At 36.8% G+C, this 12278-nt stretch overlaps 1 protein-coding gene across 9 annotated transcripts in view; it reads left to right on the top strand.

The window, feature by feature from the left end:
* caska (calcium/calmodulin-dependent serine protein kinase a) overlaps nt 1-8261 on the top strand; it is a 265590-nt gene extending 257329 nt beyond the window's left edge. For all 9 annotated transcript variants that reach the window (XM_056465554.1, XM_056465556.1, XM_056465555.1 and 6 more), the window contains 5 exons: nt 3641-3721; nt 3805-3885; nt 3968-4170; nt 4415-4498; nt 6972-8261. In XM_056465554.1, the coding sequence (XP_056321529.1) occupies nt 3641-3721; nt 3805-3885; nt 3968-4170; nt 4415-4498; nt 6972-7148 (626 nt within the window). In that variant the 3' untranslated portion in view covers nt 7149-8261. The remainder of the gene's footprint in view (nt 1-3640; nt 3722-3804; nt 3886-3967; nt 4171-4414; nt 4499-6971) is intronic.
* Nucleotides 8262-12278: the final 4017 nt, after the last annotated feature.

The raw sequence follows: 12278 nt of genomic DNA, 5'->3' as shown, positions 1-12278 counted from the left end.
AGTACATAAAAAAAAATCCTGCCTGAGGGGACTAAGGCTTGGTTGTTTGTAGACACGGTTACACAGATTTAATATAATGATACACCTGAGATTTCTTTCCCAGTTTATGTTCAATAATTCAAATACATTCAAATAAATATTCAGCATTGCGTTTTTTTTTTTCTGTGCATGCAGAAAACCGTATATATCAGGATTCTGGAATTTATACTTAATATTAAGGCTTTAAAACGTGCAGATGCTTTGTTTGTTATTGTCAGAGTAATGTCAGAGCCCTGCCTTCTGAAAAGGGTAGAGAGAAACTAGCTCAATGTGGTAAATGCACACAGTTTTTTTATGTTCAGTCAGTCAGCCCAAGTGCTACTGTCGCGCCATTACAAAATTGCCATATCGACAAAAAGCACTGCATTAAATTGCATTTTCTGTGCCATGTCTTTGAAATATGAACAATTTTTTTACTCTAAGATTTTCAATGAAGTTTCTGCACTCGCCTGCTTCTACTGAAGATGCTGGAGTTTACATGGTCTTTCATCACGTCATAAGCAGGTCGCACACCACGCAGCGCCATACATTTCAGAATTCTAAACATAGGTTTCTATCAGGGTACACACACCGGCGCCGCAAGTCAGGACACTGTTCATTTCTCTGCCCCGCCACAGAGCGCCATCTGATTAGTTTCATGTTAAATACCATACGAATACCCGCGTCTGGTGTGTGATACTTTTCACTGTCATGCGCGCTGTGTCGCGGTGCCGACCAGCGCTTCTGGGGTGCGACCTGCTTTACGCTCCAACAACTAAATGATTGCTTAAGTCTATTTAACTGATTGGATTTTAATTACAACACAACATCGATGCTGTAAAAGGAACCTTATGAAATTAAAAATATCACATAAACCTTTCATCTGAAGTTTATCGTTGGCGGAAAAACACTAGATGTGCATATACTTCATTGCAGAGATACAAAATCTGTGTCGAATTAAAGCAAAACTTATTTTTAATTGCTTTTATAATAATACAGACTGTTTTACTGCATTCTGATCCAAATTATATGCAGCTTTGTTGTGCGTATAAAAACGTTAAAATCTTACTGACCATATATATGCACAGGAATATGGAAATGAAATTTGAGGGTGGATTTTTTTTAAACATTTATATAACCTATACAAAACCTTTGTCTCTCTCTCAAGCTCAGATAAAAATAGAAAATAATTGAATCACATAAGTTGCCTTTCATTTATTAAGATTTTAATTCACTGGATTATCTAAGATGATGCATTATTACTTGATTATGTAATATGTCCGCATGTGTCGTAATTTATAGAATAAATGCTATAGAACATGGCCATGCTCGCAATTATCAGATTAACGCGAAATCTCTTAATGCCATACTTTTATTGCAGCTTTCAGGTTCCAGACTTGATATGCAAGTGCATCGCTGTGTATGTTAGAGGCATGTTTCATTGTTCAAAGCTGCAACATTGTCTTGTACGCTCTGAACGCGTCCCATCCAGAGCGGCCGTAGCTCACGGATGGCCATCATGTCTCTGTGCTTCCAGCATCACAGCTTTGAGCGTGCTTGATGTTGTATTTGTTTACTGATGTTCTGTTAACTGAGTCATAACTCAATGACCCCCCTCCCCTGTCCATTTTACATGCTGTCTATCTACCAATGGCCTCTGTGCATGTAAGTAACTGTAATGCTGTGGCAAACAGCCTCTGTGCTCAGTTCTCTTTGTTTCTCTGTCTGTCCTTGTCATTCTGTGCTGGTGATTTTTCATGAACCCCGAAAACATCTTTGTCTATTAGCAACCTCCCTGTTATTTCTCAACAGAACAAATATCTTTTTCAGCGTGTTTGAATGTTGGTGTGGTGTTTATGGTTTTGTGTTTTTAGTTATGTCTGTATTCACAAATCCTCAGGCTTCTGTGTGTGTGCAAATCCATTAAGCATCCTACATATATAGACACGAGGTCAAAGCAAAGAGGAGCATGAATCATTTAAGGCATCTATTCAGAGAGGGAGATGAGTGCTGGAATCACATTTCACGTGGAAATGACACAGATGGCTCACGTTTCTGTCAGCCAAGTCAACTCACCGTCTCTGCAAACACGCATGCTTTCTCCCCAACACACACCCCCGCATGCACACTGCAGCCAGTTTCACTCATTATGCAACTGACACACTACGGTAAAAAAGATGTTTGTGGATGTTCACAATTGTAATATATTTTGTTGATCAATGTGGTGCAAAGAATGTTATTTTAAGCCTTTTTACATGGCGGCATCACATTTTTTTGATACTTGTAGGATAGGGCTGCACGATATTGGAAAAATCTAACATTACGATATGAATACAATTACACTAGATGAGTTGGATAACTATTTGGAAAAAATGTATCCTTTTAGATTGATTGGGATGATTCTGTAGAGCAGTACACATGCATAAAATATAAGAAACAGTCTACAAGTGTAGATAAATTCAATAAAAATAAGGTACAAATTATATAAACAGCGTTTTATTGTTTTCCGATGAGTCGATCTGAATTCAGATGTACAGTAATTGAATAATCAAATGTAAAATAATACTGCAAACTCTTCGTTTTATAAACTTTTCAATCGTTATTAATTTGTCAGTTACAAACAGTACAATTTCTTAGACCTGAATGCTTTTAAAATCCTCACACAGTCACAGGCCTCAAAAACACTTGCTGTTAAATGATATTTACAATCCAGACTCAACATTGCGTATGCTTGTGAATATTGCGAATGGTCACATAGTGATAGCGATGCTGAAATGATATATTGTGCAGTCCTATTATATAAGTAATTGACAAAAATAAAATGGTTTGTTTCATCATTTAGTCTGGGTCATGTTGTAGTCATGACTCTGAAATCAAGTTGATCATCTTCAATCTCATTTGTTACTCTTAAATCTTATTGTGCATGCACATAAGATGCATCAGTATTAACGTTTATTTTAGATAATAAAAATTTTTTGATAGAAATTTAGAATTTTAATCAAATAAATGGCTAAACTTTCTACTCATCTAAGAAATTGAGTGTAATTTATATGATTTATCTTAGATTTCAACAAATGCTCTGTACAATAAAGCTCTGTAAATGTTATGTAAAATTCTAAAAATAGAAATTAGAAGTATTGAAATTGCTTAATTTAATCACATAGGAATTCATTGAATGATTTCACATTTATTTTTGATAAGTTTGAATGAAACTATAATATAAATGAAGTCAAAATAGAGAAACTGAGCATGAGAAATGTCTCCATGGTTGATATTGGTGACAGGTTTGAATAGGCTGAGTGTGTGAGGCTTGGCTTGGTTGTTGTTTTTTTCTCTGTGTTGCTGCATTGGAAGAGAGCGATAAATGAAGCCTCCATGCTGCAGTGGAGATTGAATGACAGTCAGACACCATATCAAATCACCCATCAGGCCTGTAACTTTGCATAAGCAGCCAAAACACATGCACACAGTCCTCATAGTCTGAGAGAAAGCACAAACACTACTAATGGCGTTACCCCAAAAAACTCCCTTTTTGTTCATTTTTTCTTTTAATAACCACATAACACATATTTAAAATCAATTATTCCTCTCTAATAAATAACATTCAATCTTTTTTTTCTAGTGTTTGATCAACTAGATCTCGTCACATATGAGGAGGTAGTGAAGTTGCCGGCGTTCAAGAGGAAAACATTAGTTTTACTAGGTGTGTATATTGATCACAGTTCTTAACCATTGCTAGTTATCAGTACATGTCTTTTACGTTCGTGGTTTGTTGTTGACCGGCAGGTGCTCACGGTGTTGGCCGAAGACACATCAAGAACACACTCATCACCAAACACCCAGACAGATTTGCTTATCCCATTCCACGTAAGCAACTTTCTCAAAATCTTTATTATTGTACGTGGTTCATGATCAGTAGCTGAACATGAACTTATTTCTGCTCCAAAAGACACAACCAGACCTCCAAAGAAAGATGAAGAGAACGGCAAGAACTATTTCTTTGTATCACATGACCAAATGATGCAGGACATCTCCAACAACGATTACCTGGAGTACGGCAGCCACGAGGACGCAATGTATGGCACGCGGCTGGAGACGATACGCAAGATCCATGAGCAGGGACTCATAGCCATACTGGACGTAGAGCCACAGGTGAACATTTATCGATTTTTAATGGGAGAAGAGGGTTAAACTGTAACCTTGTTGATCATTTTAGCTATGCAGTACCATTGATGGATTTCCAGAAATATGCTTTGGTTTTTGGTGTTTATTTCAAAGCCCTATATTTTGTGATCGGCAACACCAATGGGGTTTTCAGCACAGCACAAAAACAGCCATTATGCTGGCCTTTGAATATAATGCATTCCTTAGTCTTGTGTTGTTTGATTGTCCTCAGGCACTGAAGGTTTTACGGACAGCTGAATTTGCTCCCTATGTGGTTTTCATTGCTGCACCAACTATCACTCCTGGCATGAATGAGGTGAGATCAGGATCCAAAAAAGTGGGCTTCTCAATACGCCACGGCATGCGTCACTTCACTGGCAGAATAACTCCACCTGACTTCTTTTCCTTCTTTCGTTCAGCTAAATCTGTCTATAGTTTTGCATGCACTTTGTTTTAGCATGTATTTTAATTTCTTCTACCTTTCCCTACATCACGCTCAGCTTCCCAGATGGTGCAGGAAGCTGCCTGTGAGTATGAGGCTGTCAGCTTAGATCCCAAAATACCTCCATTCATGACCTTTGTAGTTAAGGTCAAATGGACAGTTGGCTATTTTTAAGAAAACCCTGATCCGCTTCCTGTCAAAGCTGTACTACTGTTCAAAAGTTTAGTTTTATGAAAGAAATTAATACATTTATTCAGCAAGTATACATTGCATTATCACAATTGACAGTTAAGACGGTTACAAAAATATATAGTTTTATAATGTTTCTTAAAATGTAAACCGCTCAGCTGTTCTTGAATGTTATTAGAATGATTACTGAAGGATCGTGGAGCACTACAAACTGGAGTAATGATACAGAATATTCAGCTTTGCCATCACAGAAATGAATTCAACTTAAAAATAAAAATCGAAGACGGTTCTACATTTTAAATTGCAAAAACAATTCACAATATTTTCATGTATTTTTGATCAAATAAATCCAGTCCTTATGAGCGTAAGAGATATTGCTTAAACATTATTAAATCTTATCAACCCCAAACTTTTGAACAGTAGTGTATATACAGTATAGACTAGTTCCATCTTTCCCTACTTCCTGATACCCTGTTTATAGATCTGCATGTACTTTTGGGATCAAAAAGGGGTGTGTGTAAAAATCGTACATGTGGAATTCTCAAAGCCTTGTTATTAGCGATAGACGTTGAGTCAACTGCAGTTTTAAAGGGATAGTTCACCCAAAAGTTCTCTCATTAATACTCATCCTCACGATGTTCCATACACCTCAGATTTTTGTTCATCCTCAGAACACAACTTCACTTTTAAGGCCCAGAAAGGTACAGTAATAAGAACATCACTGAATCAGGCAGTTTACACCATTACGTTTTAGTTTTTAAACTGCATTTTAGAATGAAAACAATCCACCTAGTGTTTCTGAAAAGATCTCCGTCCACTCTACACTGCTAAAAACATCACGTGACCACACACTGGCATGCACTATGCAGACATCTGAGCTCCAGGCAGTCAGCGGGTGCTTTGAGCACACCTCCTCGGGTGAGAGCAGCGCACATCGGACAGTTCATCAAGGATCTACCACTGGATCTCAACTCACTATATTTGTTAAACGTGATATTTAATTCATCTTGTCTTCATCTAACGACTCTGCGGTCTTTTGAATCTATTATTTGTTCTTAGGTAACATGTTTTGGCTGAGCGCAAGTTAATATCAATTTATGTAACCACGTACACTGATTCAGCACATTTGACTGATTGCTTGCCTTTATTTCCTATATTGTATAAACATATTGTACGTTATACTTTTATAATGGCCATTATTGGAAACTGATATTCCAATATAAGGAGACAGGGTGTGTTTCATATATTTTAATGACAATGAAAAGAGGCAGTAATGTTATAGGCTCCATTATGCTATAAATATGCATACAGTGAAGATGACAGTCATATAAATATGTAGCAACACGATGCCTTAATTTCTGGTGTCTATTAAGTTGTTAATATCAAAATGAAAATAGGCAGTTCCTTATATCATGTTTTCATTTTATTGTTAAGAAAGCGAAACAACGTAGCCAGGGTGATGTGAATAAGTTATACAGTACACTGTTCCCTTTGAAGATTTACCCGACGTGTCCTCGATTGTTTTCCATATCAAACTTGTGAAGTCTCAACTTACAAGTAAAGGATGCAAGACTGAATTTTGTGTAGGCTACTTAATATTGAGGAAAAAACCCCAATCAGATGAATGTCTGCAGCCATGCCTCCGTTTTCAGATGTCTTCATTTTACCCAATCCACACTGACATGTGGCAGCAGTGTTTTAAAACCAAAACGGCCTCTTCAGCGGTTTCAAAACGCTCTGTTTTCAAGGCTCAAAAACTCCAGGGTAGTGTGGGTGGAAGGCGTAACTGTAGCAAAACTTATGTGTTTTAAAACTAAAACTTATTCATGTAAACTGGCCTCAGTCTATTTGACTCTGGTGGTGAGCAACGAGAATTATATTCTGCAACAAAAATAAGTAACTATATTAAAAACATTCACTTCCACATCATAGAACAGTTGAGGGCCTCACATCCTTTACTTTTTCTTCCAAAAATGTCCTTCACATAAAAATCAGTGTGCAGGATTTCAAAGATATCCTACTGTAGTTATTAATACATTCATACATATAACCCCTTTAAATGGCCACAGGGTCAGATTTCACCCACTTTCTATCCCGGATCTCCCAAAAGGCCCGTTTCTTGCTCTTTTATACTCACTCTTTTTCTTTTGCGCTGTAGGATGAGTCACTACAGAGGCTGCAGAAGGAGTCTGAGATCCTCCAGAAGACATATGCACATTACTTTGACCAAACCATCATCAATAATGAAATTGACGAGACCATTCGCCTCCTGGAGGAAGCCATAGACATGGTTTGCAGCACCGCCCAGTGGGTTCCGGTGTCCTGGGTCTACTAAAACAGCGAGCCCATCAACCTGTAACCTTACGCCCTTCATAACCTCACACTTAACAATGCGTCTCTGCAAGAAAACAAAACTTGAAAAGTTTCCCATGATGCAAACAGAAGCCCACCTCTGACATTCAGCAACATCGATGTACCTGCAGTGAGCCCAGTCTTGGCCCCTCACAGACTACCTAGACGTAGTGTTGTATTAATGAAAAAAAAAAGATCAATAAAATAAATTACTAAATATTGTCATGTCTATATAGCTAGGAGGCGACATTTTGTTGACGTTGGATTTAAAGAGACAGTATCCTACATGACTTCTTTTCCTGTGGTTCTGCTCGTTTTTCTGTTCATAATATTACTCCGACAGAATCCTCGTAGCTTTCATCTGTCCAGCATGTCCATTAACTCAGCTATAATACATAATCCCACATTATCCATGCGGCAGACCCCAGCTGCTTTAGCTTTAGCACGCCCCACCAATTCAGCTTTCATTTCAAACACACTTTTTTCTTTCTACTTTTCCCAATCCACCCTCCTCTACACGTGGATACTGTCTCTCTAAAGACGTGCATAAATGTTTTCGAGATTTGAATGAGATCTCATGCATGTGAACATTCACGAGCGTTCAGTGTTAGCTGTGTCCAGACTGTCACCCACAGCAGAAAACATTCCATTCGGCGGGACGAACACATTCAAACAGGTGGAGCCGGTGACCAGGAGGAAAAAAAAAGACCTATGCACATCCCTTGCATTTTGGCAACTTTGTAAACAGTTTATTTTTACCAATTATGTAGTAAAATGTGTTTGTAAATGGTCTAAATTTTTATTTGTTGTAAGATTTATGGGCTTTGGGTTGAAAATGAATACTGGCATTTCAGAAGTGGGTTGTGGGAGAGTATTAATGTTGAAAACTAAATCAGATTTCTATTCTGTGCAGCAGAAAGAGGACGCGGTCTGTTCATCTCAATGGTTCTGTATATGATAAAACTGTTTCCTCAAACTGCCCTGTGAAAACGGCTCTATTGATGACAGAGCAGCTCTTCGGTACGAGTGTGTCTTTTTTTCCCTTTTTCTTTTCTTTTTTTAAATATATATTTCCTTTTATGTGGTGAAGATCTCATCTGTGTCCTTTGCTGTTTTCTCATCCAGCTCTTTTGCTCAGCTTAGCTCTTGGTGTACGTTGGGGCCAATGGAAAGTTTCGTTCCTCTTTGACCGTTTTGTTTTTCCGGATTTTTCCCAGCAGCTGTGGCGGGTCACGCCCTGCCAGCTTGATTCTGTGTGACTGCAGTCAGGATCAATGCCCAGTTATGTGTCTGAGAGCGACGCAGAGTGTTTTTTCTTTTTGCTTGACCATTGACTCTGGATGTCTGAAGTATTTTTAGATACAGTGCTCAGCATAATTGAGTACACTCCATTTTAAAATGAATATTTTGATCCATTTCTCAGTGAATATAGGCAATGTATTTAGGTGCATTTAAATAAAACAGATTTATTAATAAACAGATATAATTATTAAAATAATATTTTAGTCACCAAACATATTTAGAAATTGAAAAATAATACTATTAAATTCAAGCAAAATATTGCAAAATAATTACAACCTACAAAAAAACCTAACATTTTCAATTTTTTTGCTTCTTTTGATTTTCCTTTTTTTTTAAATTTGCATTTAATATTTTTCTATAACATATAAATTTGGGTGTACTAGTTATGTTAAGTTAGATAAGCTCCAGATTTGGCTTCAGTACTGAATAATTTAATGTACATACACAAATTTAATATTGTATAGCTTCATATTAAAAATAGGAATTTAAAAGAGAGATTTGTGAAGTGTGTACTTAAATATGCTGAGCACTGTAATATCAATCCTATCAAGAGCTGCTTTTTGTGTAAGGTTTACACTCTTACTATATATCAAATTTGGGGTCAGTAGGATTTGTTAAATATTTTGTGTTTTTGGCTGACTAATGCTGCAGTTAGTTGGTCTAAAAATACAGTAAAGTGGTATATTTTTTTAAATATAATCAGCATATAATTTTTTTGCTGTGATTTTCAGCATAAAAAACAAGTCTCCTTTACCAGTGATGGGTTGTGCCTGGAAGAGCATCCACTGCATAAAACATAACTGGATGAGTTGGCGGTTCATTCCACTGTGTCGACCCCTGATTAATAAAGGGACTAAGTCAAAAAGAAAAGGAATGAAAGAATGAATGAAAATCCAGTCTCCAGTGCCATCCTTTAGATATTGTTGTTTTGATGATCCATTAACTTTTATTATCCTAATCGATCATCTAAAGAATTGTGCTGCTTTATATTTGGTAGGAAATGTAGCTTTTAAATATTTTAGTGTTTTATATTATATTGCCACATTTTAATTAATTTAATGCTTCCTTGATAAGTGTTAATTTCTCTCTGACCTCAAGCTTTTAACAGAAGTGTATTTTGGTTTTGTCATAAAGGTGGAAACCTTTTCAAAGGGTCCAGTTTTATCCAAAGTTTGGATTGAGATTACATCTGTAGAGAGATGGAGCCACTCAAATGTTTGCTGCAGCAGCCTATCTGAGCCTACCCTGTTTTCTGAAGTTCTGGCTAGAAGTTTAATATTGCTTATTGTTCATAATTTATCAGCACAAATAGAATTTATAACTGTTGCATCTGATAAAAGACAAATTAATCCCCCCAAAAATGTCTAATACACGCATAAAAAATAATAACATTGACGTCAATCGGAGCTGAGCAACTGAATACTAGTGCTCAACGTATGTACTGTACACACAAGAGGCCTGTAGCCAGACTCTTGAAAGGGGTGGTTCTTCTTTTGTCAAAAGTTTGCTTCATTTTCTATTAAATTATGTGGTTAATAAACAAATCTGTTATTTTAAGCACTAATATTTGCTGGATTAGATTATGGCATGGTGATCATTACCACACTTTTTGATGCAACAAAAATATTTCCTACTTTTTTGTCAAAGTGCTTGCCATACTATTTTACCACAATGTCTTCATGTACAAATGTGCATTTAAGTTATTACAGTTTTATAAATAAGGTATTGAGATTAGGATTTTAAATTAAACATTTTGAACAAAGAAATATGAAAAAATGCTCATTTTTATAAAACAAAATTATCATCATCCATCATTTTAAAAAAAACAAAAACAATTAAGAATCTGTTCAAACTTGCTTTAAATTAAAAATTGTAGCCTATAGACAAATAAACTGGCCAGCTCATTTCCTCAGTCAGAATGTGTCCATTTTAATAATTAAAAACTAAATTTGTCTTAAAGCCTTTTTCCTTTTAGATATTTTCACAATTTATGATGGCATACAACATGGAAACAAGAAATTCTAATTTCTGATTGGATGATTTATTCTGTACTAGCGAGAGAAAAAAACCTTCATATTTCCCCTATTACGTTAGAAAATAGCAGCACAAGTTATCCCTTACTTCTCAGCGTGAGATAGATCGTGGAAAGGCTGAACTTAGTGTTTATCACGCTCAATGTCTGAGACTTGAAGTGCACTGAGTTTAGACTACTGACTGTCATACGAAGAAGCAGTTTGTTTAGGCCCAAATCTGCAGAGCAGCACGCACCATTGTCTTAATTTATCTTCAGTTTTTTCCTTTTAATCTTTCAGTCTCAGTCATAATTAAGAACAGAGGTTTGTAATGCTGACTCATCAACCAATTCAAATGAAATACAATCGAGGAGCCACATATCTGTTGAACATTTTCCCTCATTTAGCTTTTAGGAGGATTTTCTGAAATCCCAGAAAAAACAGAATAATCAATGGCTGGTATTCGTAAGCTACCGCTAATACACACTAAAGTCCTAAACAAACTTGTAGCGAGCTAATTAGCATATAGGTGGTGTCATTGATTAGACGAGGGCAGCGCGTGACATCTTGAAAGGATGGACGCTGCAGTACAGATAAAGGTAAGAAAAAATCGGACTTCTTGAACTTATTTCTTGAGTTTTCCATCAATATTTGACACTTTTCCTGTTCAAATATGAAAACTACAGCTTATATACAACAGGTTTGTATCACCTTATTCTCCGCGTACGAGCGGGCGCAGCCATTTGAATCATTTTGTCTCGAAACTTCCGGTCTCATTCACTTCCATTCATTTTTAAACGTTAAAAACAGCTCGTTTTGCTGCTTGGTGTTGCAAACTGATATTTTCTTATTATATTATTCTACTTTGTCTGTATTGTAATGCAAACACTTGTCTGTAGAGTAAGTAGTTTGACCGTTTTTTGTCGTTTATTATTCCTAGTCATTTCTCCCATAAGCAACTGAATCGGAAGTTCTAAAACAATCGCAAAAACGCGCGCACTTCCGCATTGAAGAATAAGGTCAATAGCCTGAGCAGTTAACATTTTAGGGGCACATCGTCTTACGGAAACATTTATTCAGATATTCCCCCAGCCCCTCTCCAACAGTCTACGAAAACAAAATTGTATTTTTGTATTTATTTTATTTAGATGGTTTTTATTTTCATCGTTCTTCAAATGTCATAATGGCTAAACGAGTGCTAGCGGTAGTAGCCAATAGTTTACACCTGATTTCTTCATGAGTTTTTCTTAACAGACATGTGTAAAACGCCTTTAGAAACGCATTCGAGATGCTCAAACCAATTCAGGGTGTGGTTTCCAGGCAAAACTGGACAGGTTTAAAGCTGCGGTCACACTTGACTTTTCTTCCCATAGACTTCCATTCATACGCACGCGAATGCGTTAGACCGGAAACGCAGGGTCATGCGTCAAGTTTCGCAGGTTGCTGCGGTGCAAAGTTCAAGCTTGGTGAACTCTAACCTGCTAAATTGCATCACTTGACTGCATGAGACCAACTGAGGATCAAAACTCGACCTCTGGGCAGAAATTTAAAACATGGAGCAATCACTCGCTTTTTAAAGGTCTAATCATCTTGTTTAACCCCGCCCCTTTTCGCAGCGCTGTACGACAGAATTTCGCACACACAAAGCCCGGTGTGACTGTAGCTTATATCTGCCTGTTGAAGCCACATATCTAGCTAATACTCCCAAAATTACAAAAAAAAAAAAAAAGTGTTTAAGAGCACAGGTGTTATGAGCTATATCAGTGGTTCTCAACCACGGGACTACCAGCACAACATGT

This window comes from Danio aesculapii, chromosome 9 (assembly GCF_903798145.1).
Source record: "Danio aesculapii chromosome 9, fDanAes4.1, whole genome shotgun sequence".
In the NCBI taxonomy this organism is placed as follows: Eukaryota; Metazoa; Chordata; class Actinopteri; order Cypriniformes; family Danionidae; genus Danio; species Danio aesculapii.
Note: the sequence above shows the minus strand (reverse complement) of the source record. Positions and strands in the feature narration are given on the sequence as shown.